At 38.2% G+C, this 19,831-nt stretch overlaps 1 protein-coding gene across 1 annotated transcript; it reads left to right on the top strand.

Moving 5' to 3' along the window:
- The first annotated feature begins 13,216 nt into the window (after nt 1-13,216).
- Nucleotides 13,217-14,587, top strand: LOC122657549 (E3 ubiquitin-protein ligase ATL31-like). The gene has a single exon (XM_043852284.1). The coding sequence runs from the start codon at nt 13,287-13,289 to the stop codon at nt 14,538-14,540; it is 1,254 nt and encodes a 417-aa protein (XP_043708219.1). The 5' UTR covers nt 13,217-13,286; the 3' UTR covers nt 14,541-14,587.
- The last annotated feature ends 5,244 nt before the right edge of the window (nt 14,588-19,831 follow it).

Below are 19,831 nucleotides of genomic sequence, written 5' to 3'. Positions count from 1 at the left end.
TCCTTGATCGGGGTAACTCCCAAATCAGCTCTAATACGTTCATTCCTTACTTTATCCTTCATTGTCTTGCCGCTCACCCATCTTAACCTCCTCATCTCTGCTACACATAACTTCTCTATATGACACTTCTTAACTGCCTAACATTCGGCCCCATACATCATAGCCAGTCGAGCAACGGTCCTATAGAACTTTTCCTTTAAGCTTTAGAGGAATACGGCGATCACATAGTACTCCGATTGCACCTCTCCGCTTCATCCATCCCACCTTAATTCTCTGTAAAACATCATCATCTATGTTACCTTCTTTATTTATTGTTGACCCCAGATATTTAAAATAGTCACTTTGCGGTATCTCTCCCTCCTCGTCACCATATCATTATCCATCATAGAGTGACTAAAGTTACACATCATATACTCCGTCTTTGATCTGCTAATCTTAAAGTCTCTTGTTTAGGGTGGATCTCCACATCTCTAACTTAGCGTTGATCCTTGCTTTAGTCTCGTCTACCAAAACGATATCATCGGCGAATTGCATACACTACAGGACCTCATCTGGAATGTTCTCGGTTAATTCATCCATAATAAGCGCAAACAAATAAGGGCTTAGAGTCGATCCCTGGTGTAACCTAATCGTAATTGGGAATTCCTTGCCCTAGCCTTCTATAGATCTCACACTAGTCACTATGCCTTCATACATATCTTTAATTACATCAATATATTTACTCGATACCCCTCTCTTAACAAGAACATGCATGATTAAGTCTCTAGGGACTCTGTCATAGACTTTTTCTAGATCAATAAAGACCAAATGGAGATCCTTCTTGCTAGCTCTACATCTTTCCATGAGCCTCCTCAGTAGGGAAATAGCTTATGTCGTGGATCTACCAGGCATAAAACCAAATTGGTTCTTCGAGATATGTGTCTCTCTTCTCAGACGTGCTTCAATAACCTTCTCCCATAGTTTTTCATAGTATGACTCATCAGTGGTTCACAATGACCTATGCTGCAATTTTATCTATGACCTCTATTTAGGGCTCATAAGTGCATCGATATTTGTACTTTTATTTGTCTTCTTTGTGAAGCTTTCTACCTGCCTTCCTTGAGAAAGGTCTATGATGTAGCTGTTGGATGTTGCACTTTGATCTTTTTTCATACCTACTATATGCCTTCCTTGATAAGGGTTTGTGATGTTGTTGCTGATATGATATTTTGGATTGTGGATTGGTGTTCTCCATTGCATATTTTTTTCATTGTTGATGGTTATGTTGGGTTTATTTGACACGGTGATTTTTTGTCAACTGATGTTGCTGATGATTGGTGTGCTTGAGCTAATATTCCAAGCTGGAGTCTTTATATATATCTATATATCTGTATAGATAGATAGATAGATAGATAGATATATGTATACTCCAGCTTGAAGGGGGAGTGTTAAAGTGTATATGTGTGTCGGTTTGAGGTCCATAGCGGTTCATGGATCTCTCTACCGTGGGGATATGTTGCCTAAGTAGCTTTAGGTTGTAATTGTTATTCTTTCCTATTACTATTTTAAGACTTTTCTATTGTAAGTAGGATTTAGTTTCCTATTTAGTCTTTAGAAATCGCTAGCTGTAATTAGTTTCAGTTTCCTACTATGTAAAGGATTGGTTTTATTATAAATAAACTGCTAGTACAATAGGAGATCTTGACTCACTATCACTTACCTTCTCTCCATCTTCGGTTCTCTCTCTCTCTACTTGCAGGTAGTTACCTTCTCTCCATCTTCGGTTCTTTCTCTCTCTCTCTCTCTCTCTCTCTCTCTACTTGCAGGTAGTGGTTACCGGTCCTGGTTTGTTACAGTTTACAGTCAGCGCTGCTATTGTTTTCTTACCAAATAAACCATACATGTGTGATCAATGATACAGTATATGATCCTTGACCAAATGGGACACTGCAAATTTTTATTTTTATTGCCATGAAAAGAGGATATCAAAGTACTAGCCAATCAATACATGTTTGATGGTATTTGTCCACCTACTTAGGTGGGTTTATGTATTAGACTGCAGTGCTTTGGACGTTTACTGGAAATTTTATGCCATAAATCCACAAAGATGATGTTTGTGGCAAGAGATTCTAGGGAGATGGTCTAACAGGAGTTCAAGAAAAAAAAAAAGGGGGGGTGCGGGGTGGGGGGTGGGGGGTGGGAAAGAGGGGAATGGCAGAAAAAAGAGTCATCTCCAATTCAAATCTCTGAACCATAACAAATTTCAGCATTAAGTTGGGTCTTATAAGTAAAATGAGAAGCACCAACTGTTTCCATTCATTGCAAGTATCAAACATGAGTTGTATGAAGTTAGCAGAAACTGTCCAGATGTTTATATAACCATTAATCTGTTTAATTAGGGATAAATAAGAAAAGTGAATAAAGAATATGCACCAAGTAACATCATGATATTCAGTAAGCCTGAGACTGATTGAAAAAGAAAGTTACAGTTCATATTTGTATATAAACATTTCTCCCAGATTCAATTTCAAGGATTACAAAGCTAAATGTCAAAGAATGAAAGCCAGCATGAAATCCAGTAAGCGTCTACCAATGTGACCATCAAAATTCTTTTTTATTGCAAGTGTTTATAGGACAACCTAGATTCACCAGGTCTGTTAAGTGAGTATAACTGACTATTCCTTGTGTGCCACTAATGAGATTTTGTTCTGTTTTGTCACAGTACTGGTCTTCTTTGTTTAATTTGATGTTGGTTCTTCTATACATTGGGGAGCAAGGAAGCAATGAAGGCCACCTAGAAGCCAACAGTGTGGGCTTAAAATGAGAGAACAAGCTAATATAAAGAAGTAAAAGAGAACTAGAATTGAGAAATAGCCAACTGATTGATGAGTATTGATTATTTTTCTTTCATTGTATCTCCATTATTCTTGATAGAGAATCATGCATAATCCCATTTACCATCTTGTAGTCTCAAGCCTATTATGTTCCTAAAGCAATGGGGAAAAGGTTGGAAATCAACTATTTCAGGATCTATGTTTAAGCGTATTTTCAAGGAAATTGTGTCAAAAATTGCATCTCTCATCTGAATACTAGATCTATTTCATTGCTTTTGTGGTGGACTTCTTGATGCAATGGTAAGGTTGCTCCATTGTGTTCAAGTGGTCACGGGTTCGAGTCTGGAAACAGCTTCTCTGCGAAAAGCAGGGGTAAGGCTGTGTATATTATGACCCTCCCCAGACCCCGTAGTGGCGGGAGCCTCATGCACTGGGTATGTTCTACGCTCTTTATGTTTCTAGTTGAGAGCCTCTCTCAATATGTTTAATGAAAGAACATCCTTTTATCATTTATTCAAGTGCTCCTTTAGTTATCATGAACCTATCAATGATATGGCTATTTCCATTGTTTATGTTCAAATCTGTTTCTATATGATAACATATATTCTTCTCCGTATAAAATCAAATGGAATCTCATTTTTTTTTTTCTCTATTTGGATGGATTGAACCTGTATTTACTGGTATAGACATATCCAAGAATTGCATGATCGATGGGATTCTTTATTTGAGTCTTAAAATAAGAGTTCAGAAATGCAAAGTGCAGAACCTTCTCTTTGGGTAGGCCCCAGCTGTCAAGATGATGAACCATGATTGGATGATCTATAATTAGGGTCCTTGTCTTGTCCATGCATACGATATCCCTAGAACATGAGAAGAAAAACAAAGGACATGGTTAAATCCTTAAAGAGTGTATATTGAAAGATGAATCTGGATGCAGAAAGAGTAGAATTATTCCTAAACTATACTTGTTCCCTGGGTTATGGTATCAAATCAAGCTAGTAAAAGTAGCAAATAAAAAAGAGAGTTGTATATTCCTGTCTTGGGGGCTGTGGAGTGTGGTCTATCTCACTGTGTTCTTTCTGCTTACAACAACAACAACAAACTCAGCCTTATCCCAACGTAATGGGTCGGCTACATGAATCCAAACAAAACAAGGTAGATCGAAGAATGAAGAGGATGGGGAAAGAGGTAAGAGAAGAAAAAAATAATTGACAAGTGAGAAAGGGAAATAAAGGAAAAGATGAAAGCAAGAGGAAGAGGCAGAGCCCAGCAAGTTAGGAGACTCTATGCTAAATGGGATCTGTTACATGGATCCTTGCCCACCATTAGACTCTATCCGAGGTCATACTTGAAACAAGACCTAGACTATGTGTTTTTCTGCTTATTACCATTCAAATCAGTAAAGATTGTTATTTACCAAAAATATATAAAGAAATAATTAAGCAGAGGTAGATCCACAGTCTGGTTGTCAGATATAGTATAAATACATAAATAAGTAGAGGTAGATCCAGAGCCTGGTTATCAGATACAGTTCATAGACAATAATGAAATATATACACTTGGGGCAGATGGGAGAGGTAAGACCCAAATAGGTGATCTCATAGTTCTAAAAATAAAACCCATTTGTGTATTATGAAACTGTTCAATTTTATTTGATAGGAATTCGATTGAGGGTTAGAGAAAGAACTGGAGAGTTTAACTTCCCCACAGTACAATAGGCCTAAAAAGCCTTCAACAAAACAGGAAAAAATACAGTAGGCTCAAAGGTCTATAACAAACTACCCAAACATCAGCAATGCAGTAAAAACTGTCCTATAATAATTTTCTGATAGTTTGGCGCCAGATTCTGTTTTGATATCCCTTCAACTCCTCACAAAGTTGGCTCCAAAGAGCCAAAATTCTCCCATTTCCAAGACTATCTCAGAAGTGTCCTAGCATTATCTTCAAAAACTGACTAATTGTATTCATTCCAAAGATCTCATAGTATAATATGGAGTTACTTTTAACCCCCAAAAAAAAAAAAAAAACCCCGCTTTATTCAAGGTTTTGCCCTCGATGAATGCAAGAGCTCTTCTCCAGCTTTATTCAAGAAACCAGTCATATTATTGCCTCAGTTTGATGGTATAAAAAAAAGACCCCAAGAGATGCCACCCATATTCCTTTAACAGATGATCCTCTCTCTTTCACAATTCAACATAGACGGGTCTTTTATCAAAAAAAAAAAAAAAAAAAAAAAAAAAAAAAACAGGGCTAGGCCCAACATGGAAGGCCTGTCGACAAGGGTAAAAAGGTAATTTCAAAATTATTAAAAGTTTTTAAGTAATTGTCATTGTCCATGTAAAATAACATGATTTATCCTGTGCCTAGACACAAAAACATGCAAAAGTACTGTGCTGCCCCCATGTAAAGGTGAAGATCCTGTCCAAGGTGATACTTGCATGCACACTCCCATAGGCCAGCGTACATACAGCCTCCAGAGGTCCAAGCAGTGTTCTCCTTTTGACCCTAATGCACTGTTGTACTTACGATTTTTCTGTAAAAACCTACCCAATATTGTTAATATCATCGCAAATAATTTCAAATATTTAAATAAATGCTTTAAATCAAATAAAATGAGTTTTTAAATCATATGCGCCGCTTAAATAACATAAAATAAATATCGACTCTATTGGCCAATCTGACCCTGAAAACAGTATCTTTTCCTTTATGAGTCCTATTGACACACAACCAGTGTGATTGGACTCCTTTTGGTGTGAATAGGTAATTATAACTCCTATTCCACCCCCTCCATTTTTTCGTACGGATTCTGTCGACCAATCCTAACCTTTGAAATAGAATCTTTTCCTATGGGAGTCCGATTGATACCCAACCAGGCAACCAATGTCATTGGACTTTATGTGAATAGGTAATTTTGATCCTTATTCCCCCATGTTTTTCCCTTCTGATTTTGTCGGCCAATCTTAGCCATTGAAATAGAATCTTCTCCTATGGGAGTTCGATTGATACCCATCCAGTCATTAGCTTCCATTTGATGCGAATAGGTAATTTTGACCCCAATTTTTTTGTGTATTTCATCGGCCATCCCTGGCTCCCCGAAACAGAATCTTTAGTTGTGGGAGTCCAATTTTGGTGGTCTCATCATCTAGAACCTCTGATAACTTGCATGATCCCTTTTTCATTTTTGTATTTGCATTTTGTAGGAGCATGTGGTCTAAGAGGACCGATTTCGGATTGAATGCCTAACCCTTTCTCATGTTTGTAATATGACATTTACCTAGCCTTTGGTCTTATCCATTAAAGTCAATTCTCTCGTCCAAAAGGGAGAGACATTTATGAATCCAAGACCCTTATCTAAATGACGACTCTCAAAATCATTTTATCTCTCTTCCAACTATAAGAGAGCACCAGGCTGACCTTTATACCTACACCTACCCCTTCCGCTTTTTTATTCTTGATGTGGAGTACCTTCATATACATGTGGATGAGCCTCGACCTCTCCCCTATTTCAACGAAGAGACCATCTTAAGAGTCAGATAGTTCGAAAGCCAATGGTTCTTTGTTGTAGATCTGGGCCTTTCTTTTTGCGTGATTTGTTTTGTGACATGGGCTTAATTCAAAATGGTTAATCAAAAACCCAATAGGGTAGATATGCACGACGATACATACAAAGTGGCTGTTCCACGAGGGAAATTCCAAGTACGAGTGAAAAATATTAATAAATAAATAAATAAATAAATATATATATATATATATATATTTATTTATTTATTTATAGGTAAATATTTATACTATATATTACTTTAATTTAGAATGAGACTTTGACTATTTAAGTTGGATAACAATTTTAATATGGAGCATCATAATTGATACGAGCAAATCAAATCAAACTAAATCAAACCAAACAAATAATAGTTGATATACCTAACAGTGCACGCCATTTTATGCACGCCATTTTAAATTTTTAATCACTGAGTATATGAATGCAAGCTCCCACAGAGGGACAGAGGTTGGGGGGTTGGCCCCCACACGCACACCTGTGGGTATTCATAAATTATTTTTTAGGAAATAGGAAATAGTCTTCTAAAGTGAGAAAGTTCCAACTTCCCTTGACCCAACTTGGTTCAGAGAAGAACAATTAGGTGGGACCCATCCAACGTGGACAGTCTTCTCACATTGGCTCTCTCAAGATATAGCTTATGTGGACCGGCCTTGTGAGAGGACCGTCACCTCACAGCTCCTAATTGAAGAATGGGCCAAGTCTCTCTGGTTGTCTCAATCGAAGGTTCCAGTGAACTTCGTTTCCACTTTCCCTCTTGTAAAAGTCTTGAAGATTCTAGTGGAGTGGTCGTCTGTGGATTGTTGGAGCTTTGTAAATGATTCTTTTCAGATTTCAGAACTCACAAAGAATTCAAAACTTGCGACTTTCTAGTACTGTTGAAGGGGTCAATGAGATAACCACATTCTTTGGTGAAAATTGAGTTCGAGTTTGAGCTCTCTTCAGTTGTTGGATTAATTAGAACCATTAGTTGTTTAATTATTTGATTATAATCATTAAACTTCTTATAAGTCAAGAAAGAAAGTGATCGACTCTTTGTAATTAAAAAATGTAAAAATAAAACAAAATTTTAAGAATATTAGAAAAAACCAACCATTTTTTTAAGCTGGAAATGTCCACTATCCCAATCAATCCTTGACTAATTGACCATCTAGAAGGCGAGAAGTAATTAATAAATTCTCTTAGAATGTCGAAAAATTGGAAAAATGTCATATCACACTGCGGCTGTCTCACGGTAAGCTTCCTTTAATGGTTCACAATAATTTATTTCATAATTCCAACATGGTGATCAATGCACGTCCGTGTATATTTTGAGGGGCATATAAAAGAATCCGCATGACGGCATCGTCTTATTCTTTTTCCCATAATATATGGGGTCCACATGGGTTCGAAACTTATGAAAGTGTTAGGGTTTCCTATATGGATAGTGTAAGAATGAATCAACACACTAAACAAATAAGGGGATGAGAAATGATAACATTCATATGAAGAAAGAGAATATCCGTGTGAGTCCCATTATTTGTTATGTGAAGATGCTATAAAAGAATTTATACATAAAAGTATCGATATCAATACGGCTATTAAAAACCTATAAATATTATTGGTGAGTTATAACCAACAAGGGAGGTGGTGAGTTGTAACTAACAAAAGAGTAGTGGTGTAAAGCCAACCTCCATTCACCGTGGGTGTAGGGAATCTCGGTCCTTTAATTTATGTCTTATCTTTGGTATCAATACCGATATTAGGAACCTATAAGTGTTAGTGGTGAGTTATAAGTTATAACTAACAAGAGAGTAGTGGTGTAAAGCCAACCCTATCTATTCCCTATTATATCTCTTATCTTTTTTCTTTTTTTCTTTTCTCTATTTTTTTTCCTCTTATTTCTCTCCAGTAAATCCATGCACATAATATTTATAATTCGAATCCGTGATGTGGTGTTCAGTTTTGATACCAAATATTAAGTACTTAATCCATACGTCAAAAACTCCAAAACTGATAGAACACGTGAAATCAAACCCTTTAACTTATCCTATACTAGATTGGTTGAATCTAACGCCATACACTAGATCGATTCCCATTAGGAACATAACATACTTGAGTTCAGTCTGACTTTGAACAAAGTTTATCGATAGCATTTTATCATTGTCAACAAGATAGGTAAAGGTTGGGCAAGCGGTTGATTTTTCTTGAAGTTAGCAGCCGTGCTCAATTGAGATGGGAGGATGGCGAGGGTAGGGGGCAGGAAGGTCATTTCGATAGGGGTGGGAGAAGCCTTTAGCCCTATTTAATATATTGGGTTTGATATCGGTAAAGCCTGCACTCAATCTAATCTTTTAATTTTTAATTTTAAGTAGTTTATACTAACTAACGTAAAACTCTTCTATTTGTTGACTTAATTATACATACCAACAATGTTTCCCCACCCAAATTAATATGAGATTCTCTCGTTCGTTCTACCATTCATCACCTATACAACTTGCAAGGGAGCCTAGCTGACTGACTCTCTAGTAAGGAGGGCTTTGTTCGTAACGTGTAGGATGGTTTGACCCGTTTTCGATCCATGGATCCAGGATCACTATAATCCTTTAGCCATGAGATTTTCATGTTTTTCTAAAAAATTCGTTTTCAATAAAAAAAAAAAAACAACGTACAAGGCAGCAATGTTATGGTAGTGGTAGAAGGATTAATTGGTTTAAACTTCTTCACCTGGGATCCCATACACGATTACAAATTTTTTAATCTCTTTCCTTATTACTTACTAATGTGTTCCTTGTACAACCATCTTTCATAGCTCGCTTTTTCTTGAAAATATGTTTTATCATTGGGAGGGGGATCGTTTTCAGGGTACGTGGTCCCTGCATCAGCACGAGGACCATTGATAACACTTCGAATCATCCAATAAGGATGAGATTTTTCATTTCATTGGGGAACAAGGTGGTCATTTTGCCCTTCCTATATCTTGGTGCAAATGCCATGTACCATGGCAACCTACTTTTTATCATTTTTTGTTCAAGTATGCTAGAACAAAAAACATATTGTTACTGCAAAAATCTCTAACAAGTAGGAATATAGTTTGTTTGACTGCAAAGGAAATTAAAATGAATGGAAGTAAAATTTTTATATTTAAAAAATAAAACTATTGTTATTAGCATGGTTCAAAATTTCGCGATATATTGACAGTAAATTTCGGTAATTTCGACACTACCGAGACGAGATGGGCTTCCAAAATGAAAAAAGTTCAAATTTCGTAGAAATTTCGGTATATTTCGTAGAAATACTATGTATTGAGTAGTATATTTTGGTAAATTTCGTAGAAATACTTTGTGTATTGAGTATTGAACTATTCACTATTATGATGTTTATGAGTTATAACTTATGCACTTATGACTTTATGAGTTTAAATTTTAAAGTTTAAACTAAAGGCTACATTTGACTTTATTTTTGTTTCATTATTTTGTTTAAATTTCTTATTATGTCTTTTAGTACTTAAATAATATGTATTTAATTATTTTATACATCAGGGTCCGACCGTATACTGTCAATCAAGGGTGCAAATCCAAAAGACCACTTTGAGTTCATTTTTTTTATAATATTAAGGTTTAAATGTATTTATTTAGCATAAATAAGGGTGTATATGAAGTATCATACCTTAATATGATCAAAAACCCATCAAGATGGAGTGCCGAAATATGACAGAAAAGATAACTTATTTCAACGAAATTACGGTATATTTCGGATATTTCGGATATCTCGACCAACCCGAGATACCGAGATATTGCAAGATTTCAAACTATGGTTATTAGTACCCATTGGAAATAACCGATAAAGTCACCCTAACCTAAGGATGATTAGTACTTGAACATTTCAGACTAATAAATTTTGAGAAATTATTTGAAGAAATGAATAATGACAAGCGAATGCATTCATATGGATTGATATGCCCATAAAAATGACCCACTTATGGTTGATTGACATGTGGCATAAAGTCTGGTCAAATTGAAAGATGAAGTGAATATTGTTGTCATCCATCGAAGCTTGAACTCTCCTCACATCACCGTCTTTGTGACTGGGGACCTTTCATGGGGGAATTTAGCTTGCTTCATCAACATGCTACCTATTTCTACTGCTATACATCTTATAAATATAAGGGCATTATACAAAATAATGGGATACTTAATAGCATTTATTACTCTTACGTAGCTACTCACTTGGTTCCTTGCTTCATCACCCTGCTACCCATTTCTACCGCCATACATCTTATAAATATAAGGGCACTATCCAAAGAAATGGGATGCTTAATCGCATTTAGTACTCTCACCTGGCTACTCGCTTCGTTCCTTGCTTCATCAACATGCTACCCATTTCTACCGCCATAAATCTTATAAATATAAGAGCACTATACAAGGTACCAGGATGCTTAATCGCATTTATTAATTACTCTCACCTAGTTACTCACTTCGTTCCCAACTCTCACTGCTGTTGCTTGGATTACTAAGTTTAGCAACGAAGAGTCTACCTCGGAGCCAGCTCTGGTCTTCTCTTTTGTTCAATTCTTAGCTTGTAGTGTGAAGGTCTCCCCCCATTTACGTGGCAGTTCAGATTCGAGTGACAACATGGATTATTGCATACTAGTGATCAATTTGAGTTTATTCTCAACTAATATATGTTACTTTAGAAAAAAATGTGTGATTGCTTTCCATGTACATATATTCGTAGAAATGCCCTAAGGCTCAATCATAAATGTTTGTTTTGGTGTAAAATATTGAATAATTATTTTACAAGTCAAATAGATGATGGCAGCCATTAACTGTTAACATCTTATCATAATATGAATTTATGAAGTTAGTCTAATATCAGGTCTTATATGAGTTAATTATTTATTGATAATTATAAATTAAGTAATTAGTAGAATATAAATTAATATTTATCAATAGTATTCTATATTAAGTTACCGCCCAACTCCATGTGAAATCAAATATCTTATTTATGTTTATGCTTCGGTGTACTCTCATTGCAATGGCCACACAACCAGGTAGAGATCTTTTGCATATATAATAATTATCATTAGTAGGACATTTCAAATATTTTAAATTAGTGAAACAATTCTCTAAGCTGCCAAGAGAGGGTATGCTAGCACCATCTCTCTATCTCCCTCTTCACGTAAAATGATTGTATTGCCCTCTTATGTATGAAATCATTCCACGCATCTCATTGGGGGTGCACTCCTCTGTCCTTTTAAAGGGCCAGGGTTTCCCCCAATGCCCATATACTAATTAAGATAAAGGAGGTTTCCCCGGATACAATAGAGGGCTATTTATGATATTTTTCGTTCATTTATTACATTGTTTTTCTTCTTATCATTATTGACTGTAGTTGGGGATCTTTATCCTCTCAATTACACTGTCTGTACTTGACGTCAAGTACATCTAATGGAGGAGACAGAAATGATTATCCTATCCCTTGTTGGAACACACTGTCCGAGGTGGGATTCACCTCCCACTATTAGATGTTATTGACATCAAGTACAAACAGTATAATTGAGAGGATAACAATTCGTAATCGGGGGCGCCAAATCTGAAGGTTTTAGTTAATAATGACAATTAAACTTCAACTCGAGAGAACCGGGAAGAGAAAAAGAGGCAGAGATCGGAGGCTTCTAGGCCGTGGATCTTTCATATTAAGAACCCCATAGGTACTACGTAGTATCAACGACGTTTCCCACGTTGTAGTCAGTCAGTCAGTCACCTCAGTAGCGAGCAAAACTTGTCCAACGAAGTCGTTCTTCTAGAAGGTGTGCGCCCCACCTGTTGTGTCAGCCATGAGCGATGATAACTGATCTATTATCCAGTATACAATGCTATTTTTATTCGTTACAACCGACACGTGGTAACCGTCTGTGAAAAGCCAAGGAAGTATCTAAACTTCCCAGTCGTTACGTGAATTTGGCCGAGTGATACCGTGGACGGCCCGATTAGGTCCTATCACATCAGTCTAATCATCCACGTGGCCTATTGTAATCCAATAAAAAAGTAGCTCAACCCACGTGGGCGACGGTGACAATGTTCACAAAACCAATCGAAAGGCTGTGTTCCAGCTTATCAAAGAGGATACTAGATAAACGGTTTGGATTTTCCACATCAGCGTTTCCTGCTTTCCTATCTTTTCCGGGTAGTTGTTGAGCGAACCAGTCCGGAAATGCCGGTTCACATTCAAAGCTTCTAAAACAAGCATAATGTGCTGTAATTTGTCTAGAAGAACCAGATTCCAAAACCACACAATTCGGTCCAACTGTTGTCCTCCGAACAAATCGAGACAGAACAATTATTTGTGGGTAAGAAATCGCTGCCTGATCGTGTAACCCTGCATCTGTACAATGGCCAATAAAAATACACACAGGAGTATCTTCTTGGATGAAATTTGACAGTAAATTCGCACCTTCCTGTCTTTCACTAGATTAAGAGACCCTGAGAGAAGTCAATTAAAGAGACTGAAGACAGAGAAAGTCAAGATGACGATGCTTACATCATCGACGGCTCGCATCGAAACTCATAGGAGATCGGCCCCGTGGGTGGGGTCCTTTTATTAGCCATTAAAGTCAAAAATTGGAAACCCAGAAGGGACTCTTTCACCCACTTGTAGAGAGAGGAATTCGTAGTAAGTTTTGCCGTCCTTGCCTTGAATACAACGACACCTGGCGGACCCTTCCATCTTTCGAATCCGGATCGGAACCTCTCTGGTCTCCACCCCTCTCTCCTCTTCAAACCTTTTATATAAATTTTGCTCCACCTCTGCTTTAATCTCAAGCTCTACAATTCCAAGCCGCCAAAGTTAACCTTAAAGAAAGTAAGCAAAGAAGAGGAAAGCAAAGAAACAGAAAGAGTTAGTGTGGCATGAGCACCAGTTTCCTGTTATAGCTCATGACGAACGAAATGAAGGAAAACAAGCAGAACAAACGTTCGATACTCCACCTGTTCGGCTGTGACGGAGCAAGTCACCATGGACTCACCTGCATCTACTTGTTCTTGCTGTTCCAATCGTTACCGTACGCCGCTGCACAGGGTAGTAATCAACCGCCACCTGTCGATGCATATGGCTTCAACGCCAACTTCAGTCCTTCCATGGTCATTATACTCATCGTCCTTATTAGTGCATTCTTCTTCATGGGCTTCTTCTCCATCTATATCCGTCAGTGTTCCGAGAATCGTAACGGCGGAAGCGTGCGCCCTAATTTCATGGGCGGCGGAATGTCACGAAGGGCAAATCGCGGGCTCGACGAGGCTGTGCTCGAAACCTTTCCAACCTTCGAATACTCAGTCGTGAAAGGGCTCAAATTGGGGAAAGGAGCGCTAGAGTGTGCCGTATGCTTGAACGAGTTTGAAGATGACGAGATGATTCGATTGCTTCCAAAGTGCGACCATGTGTTCCACCCCGAGTGTATCGATGCTTGGTTGTCTAATCGAACGACGTGCCCTGTCTGTCGAGCTGATCTCGTGCCTGTACCAGGCGAAACACCTGCAATTACAGTGCCAGAACAGGATTTGGAAGGTGCATCAGAAGGGGAAATCCGGAGATCGGAAACAGTGGACGCAGAGAACGAAGAAGTTGAAGTTTCCATTCATGTAATAAGCGAAGAAGAAGCACCAAGACAGGCGCCAGAGGTAATTAATCCGGTTCAGATACCAATGCAGAACCGGCCAACGAGATCAAGATCGACGAGACCAAGATACGCTGGGAGATTTCCGCGGTCGCATTCGACGGGGCACTCGCTGGTTCAACCGGGAGAGGATATGGAGCGATTCACCCTCCGGCTTCCTGACGAAGTGAGGAAGCAAATCATGAACAAGAGGCTGAACCGGACCAGGAGCATGGTGGTGTTCCCAAGAGTAGGGAGTTCAAGGAGAGGTTACCGGGTGACCGGAGAAGGGAGTGGTAGAGGATCGAGGTTTCAGAGGCTGGAAATGGGGGAGAAACAGGAGGGATGGGTGTTCTCGATGACACCTCCCTTCTTCATGAGGGCGGCTTCAGCTCGTTCGCAAAAGATGACAGCCGAAGGTGATCCTCCGGTGACTAATCCTCTTCCTCCTCTTCCTCCAAGACCCTTTAGGTCGTCGTTGCGAGGGAGCAGGAAATCTGACGGAATAGGGCAGTCTTCCACTCGCCCTCCGGTTTGACTGTCAGCACCGTTAACTAATTCGAGTTATTTTTTTTATAATTTTATAATTTTGGTTTTTAATTTTGGGGAATGTCAAATGTGTACAAATTTTGGCTTTTTCTTTTTAGTAGGGTTTTTTATTTTTTGGTTTTCTGTTCAATTATACAACAAAGAAAAAAGGGGTGTATAATACTAGCTATCAAGTACTGTTTCAATCAAAGCTAGCTTGTGAATGTTAAGTTAAGTTAAGCTGTTAATCGATTCAGTAACGGAGACCAAACCATCGTTATAGTTTGAGTGTTTGACAATATCGGCTGGCCTTGCTGTCTGTGCTTGGTAACCAAAATATGGGGTTGACTTGGGCAAGGGAAGAAGTTTTGAAATGAGTGAATTGCGGAAGTGGAATGTCAAGACAGGTGTGAGCCGTGTTTGTCCTTGGAGGAAGTTTCCCTCAATTATCACTCCAGTTTCCTCTCCCCTTCATCTAATTCCAGAGATAAAGAGTGAAAATGAATTTGTTTAATTGACACTTGTGAAAGGTGTGAGGGGCGTGCCTTTGGTTTGAGTTCAGAAACAATTATTCTGTGAAAATATGGGTAAGACTGTGTACATTATGACCCTCCCAAAAACCCACAATAGCAAGAGCCTCGTGCACTGGTACGCCCTTTACACTTGTGAAAGGTGTCAAATGAGATTGCAAACTGACTTTAAATTACCCTTGATTTTGCTAATGTACTATTTTATGTTAGGGGTTAAAAATGTCATTTGGCGAATACCATCGACCAGGAAACTCTGAATTTGTGCCACAGAAAACCTCCGGAAAATTTGGGGCAGACCATAAAAGGGGTTGAAACTTACACAACCACCTTTCGTTTGACAGCAACCATACCACATGGATTAGGGTGAGAAAAAGAAGTTATAAATGGTTTGATATGATATGATGACCACAGGTGGTAATAAGAAACACCATTTAATTATCCCAAAGGATTACATTTTGATTGGACTTTGAGTTCATTGTTAACTATTTTTATTTATCCTAGCTAAATCTCCTTCTTCACTCCAATCAATGGGTCACATTGGGCGGATGGAGAGAGAGTTGAGAAATCAGGCCTTATCCAACATGTCAAGTTGATCAAACTAATCCTTTGATGTTTTTCTTTTTCCACTCTTTGAGGCATTGGGTTGCAAGAGAAATAAGGGAAGGTATGTAAAAGCAAAACAAAACCAATATGTGTTTTTTTTTTTAATAATTTCCTAACATTATTGTGTAATTAACACAAAAAAAAAACATTTCAAATTTGATTATTAGATTACTACATTTTACATTTTGCAACAAAAAAGGAAAACATTTTTTTATTTAAAAATTATGAATACCATATTTAGTAAGAGTTTAAGGTAGTTATACAATCTGTGGTTGGAAAACCATGTTTTCTAACTCGACTCGTTCTCCTCAAAACCAAGTGACTTGGATGAGTCAAACTTAGTTAGAAAGAGTCATGTATTATCTAGTAGAGGTATAAGCCGATCAAGATTGGGAGACACACACACACACAGAGAGAGGGAGAGAGAGAGAGAGAGAGAGAAGTCTCGGGTTCAAGTTGGGAAACACTCTATTCGTCAAGTGGGGGGTAAAGGTGCGTACATTATATATGATCCTCCCTAGACCCTGTAGTGGGAGGAACCTCATGCACTTGGTACACTCTTTTTTAATGTTTAACTAGGTAGTTTCGGGTATATTACATATACAATGAGAAAATTGTAATTGCTTAGGAAGTAGTGTTGCTAGGGTGCTTATTTATTTTTTGATTGTGGAAAACCCTAGTAGGTAGGCCTGCAATAGGGTCGGGTTGGGCCGGCCCTTTTTAAAACCCTAGCCCAACCCTGAGTCCCTTAGTTGGGCCCAAGCCCGCCCTGACCTTGACGGGCCAAGTCCAATCCAACCCCACCCTGATTGGCCCTGATTGGACCGGGCTTGACCTATTGGCCTTGACCTTGACCCTAACCCTGACCTTGACCGCTAGCCTTGACCCTGGCCCTAACCCTAACCCTAACCCAGCAATAAGCAAATTAAAATATTTGAATATTTATATAGCAACACAATAAATGGAAGGATTCACATTAATCTGGTTATTATATTATGTTTATTTTTCCTTGGTAAATGGTTAGGCCCCATTTTAAATAATTATATTTTTTGATCAGATGTATCATAACTTCTATGTTTTAATAAATAAAGAATTTTTTTCATGGAGTACAAACCAGAAATGATGCTTTTGGGAACCATAGAGCACATACTAGAATACTAACACAATAAACAAATCAGGATCGGACTAAGCCCGAGGTCTCAACCCTGACTCAGCTCGACCCTAACTCAGGACCAGGAATTTCGGGTCCTAACCCTGTCCTCAAGGCCAGAAATCTTTAGCCCGCCTAGGCCCTGTTCGAGTTCATGGTGGGTTTAGGCCAACACGGCCAAACTTGCAACCCTACTAGTAGGGGATCATTGTGAGGTTGAGAGATGTAAAATTTTTCTGGTTAGTAAAAAAAATAAAATCTCTGATTTTCTTTAGTGGTTGTTGGCATTCATGTCAAACCATGTTATATTAATCATGTTTGTATGATTGTATGGTTGATTTCTTTATTGTGTTTAAGTATACTCAGTCTCAACATGTTCATTTTAGATTTGAATCACAAAATGCCTATTATAGAGGGCAAACTAATAAGTTTCTTTTTTCTTTCTCCATCCTCGAGCTCGATTCCCCTCCCTCCGCAAATTTGAGTTTGAGATTCCTTCCTTTATTTTTCAACATAGTCATCAAGGCGATCATGACGTTTGGGGAGGGTCCAAAAATCAAGACGAAACCTATAAGGCGGCAAGGCGCCCACCTAGGCACCCAAGGCGACCAAGGAGCTTGGACGCCAACCTAACTATGATTTTCAGCAATACGTAGTCTAGTTCCCTTTTCCTGAAATCGGATGGATCAGGGAGCTCTCAAGAAGCTTTTAGTTGCGAACTTCCCATCCTTGTCTGATGTATCAATGATGACTTGCTCGATTTCAGTCGAGACCAGACATTCTTTGGCGATATCACTTTTTTGTTTTTTTGGTTGTAAAATTCTACCCTTGGGTGTCTTTGTCCATCAGCAAGGAATTTCTGTGTAAAATTTCAGCTGCTCATTGCTTCCTCTTTATCTTGTTAATTAAGCAACTTTGGTACTTGTTTTGTCATTTTCAGAGCTAGCACAAGTATTTCAATGAGAATCCAAAAGAAACAAAACAAGAGAAATTCAATTAAAAGAAACAAAATGGTTCTAGAGAAAGAAGAGGAAGGAAGAGTGCCACCTTTTCAATCACAGGATACAATACAAGGAAGAAGAAGAAGGCTTTTCAAGTTGGGAATAAAGCAATAGTTAAGAAGTAGTCAATGAGGAGAGAGAGAGGGTTTCCTATGGAGAAAGTGTGAGGGATTGTACACACGCGAGCAATGTGTTCAACCTTTTCCCAAATTTTATTTACTTCAAAACCAAATTCTTTAGATTTGAATAGTTTCTTATCTCAGGGAAACAAATGGGAGGTGCTCTAATTGGCTTTTTTTAATTTGTATTTAAAACTTTTATTTTGATCAATCCACCTCCCATCCCATGCTCTTACCAAACCAATGGGAGTATATATGTGTCCCTCAAGTTTCTATGAGATACTACTTACTAGGGGTGTGTACGACAACGTTATTTAAAAAAAAAAAAAAAAAAATTCTAGAATTTTTGAGCTTTTTTGGAATACATTTGGATCAGAGCATGCGTTTTTGTTGCTGTTTTTTAGAATGAGCCATGTTAAAAAAACAAAAAAAAACCTTGAACATTGGAGAAAAAAACTTACAGTCGTTTTTAAAATCAGAAATAGAAACCGGCAACGAAAAAGACCCAACATATAACCACCACCTTTTCCTCCTCACCCCTATCATCATCACCACCACCGCCACCACCTCTTCCACCGCCACTACCACCACCATCTCCACTATCACTTTTGTTAATATGCATTTCATATGTGTTTCTGTTTTATTTTTAGCATCAGAAATACTTTTTTTTCCCTCAATTTTACCATACAACTAGGGGGTGTAAGTTTGGCTCTGTCGGCCCGAGCATGCCTGGTCCGCCCTAAGCCAAAACAAGGCCTGGACTGGATTTTTCAACCCTGAAGGTGGGTTAGGGTTGAAATTTTCAGGCCTAAGGTCAGGGTCGGGTTGGGCCAGGGTTGAGGCCTTGGACTGAGCCCAGCCCGGCCCTATGTTAGGTTATGCTTTACAATTTAGTGTTTTCATTTTATAATTTTTGTTTAGTACCTAATTATCTATTGGTTTACCAAAAAAAAGGTCTAATTATCTATTGAATGAAAATATTTTAATTTTAAGATTGGACTAAGTTTTTTAACCCAAAGAAAAGACTAATAGTCAATTGAGTATGAAACAAACCGATATCCAATCACATGTGTCTCATTTTTTTAATGCATAGGAGGATGCAAATGACAAAAACCAAGGCTAGTCAGGGTCAATCAGGTCCAACTTGGCCCAGCCCAGCCCGATCAAGGTCAGGGCCTGACTGGGAAGGGATGAGCCCAGCAGGATTGGGGTTGGGCTGAGATATCTCAGCTCAACCTAGGGTTGGGTTGGGCTTGGGTTGAGCTAAGAAGACTCAGGGTTGGAAGGAGGTTTTAAAAGACCTGCCCAACCCAGCTTGTTTCACACTTTCACCCATACATATGACACTGCGTTTTTTTACAAAAATATTCCAAATTAAGAAAAATACAAAAATGTATTTCTGACTTAGAAATACTAATTTTGAACAAAAACGTTTACATACACAACCTAGATAATTTCAAAAAGTCAATTCAAATAGGAAATAAATATTTACACTTTAAGAATAAAATATTAAGTTAGCTACATGATCATGATAATAAAAATAAGTATTTTTGTTTTTGGGTGAAAGTTGGACACGGCGACGTGCCCACCCTGTGTCTGTCTCTCTACCATCCCCTATGGAAATGATCCCTGGCCTCCCCATACCACCCTGTAATACCAAGCTACCAACTATTAGTATTATCAATTATTCCAAACCCATGCAAACACAGTGATAGTAGAGTCGGACACCTCTCCCATGTTGGTTCTAGCAACTATGGAAAGAGATACTATAAGAACTGGCAACCTTCTTGGCATTGGGAGAATATATGTACTTTTGATAATTTGGATCCTTCAAATACTAACAAAGGCATGGCTTTTGTTGGTTCAAATCGTTGCAACAAGTCTTAGATGGGGCAGAG

This window comes from Telopea speciosissima, chromosome 4, assembly GCF_018873765.1.
Source record: "Telopea speciosissima isolate NSW1024214 ecotype Mountain lineage chromosome 4, Tspe_v1, whole genome shotgun sequence".
NCBI classification, from domain to species: Eukaryota; Viridiplantae; Streptophyta; class Magnoliopsida; order Proteales; family Proteaceae; genus Telopea; species Telopea speciosissima.
The sequence above is the reverse complement of the archived record's forward strand: the minus strand, read 5'-3'. Positions and strand labels throughout refer to the sequence as shown.

Excerpts from the sequence above, each read along its gene's own strand:
- LOC122657549 (XM_043852284.1), top strand. The coding sequence starts at position 13,287 with ATGACGAACGAAATGAAGGAAAACAAGCAGAACAAACGTTCGATACTC.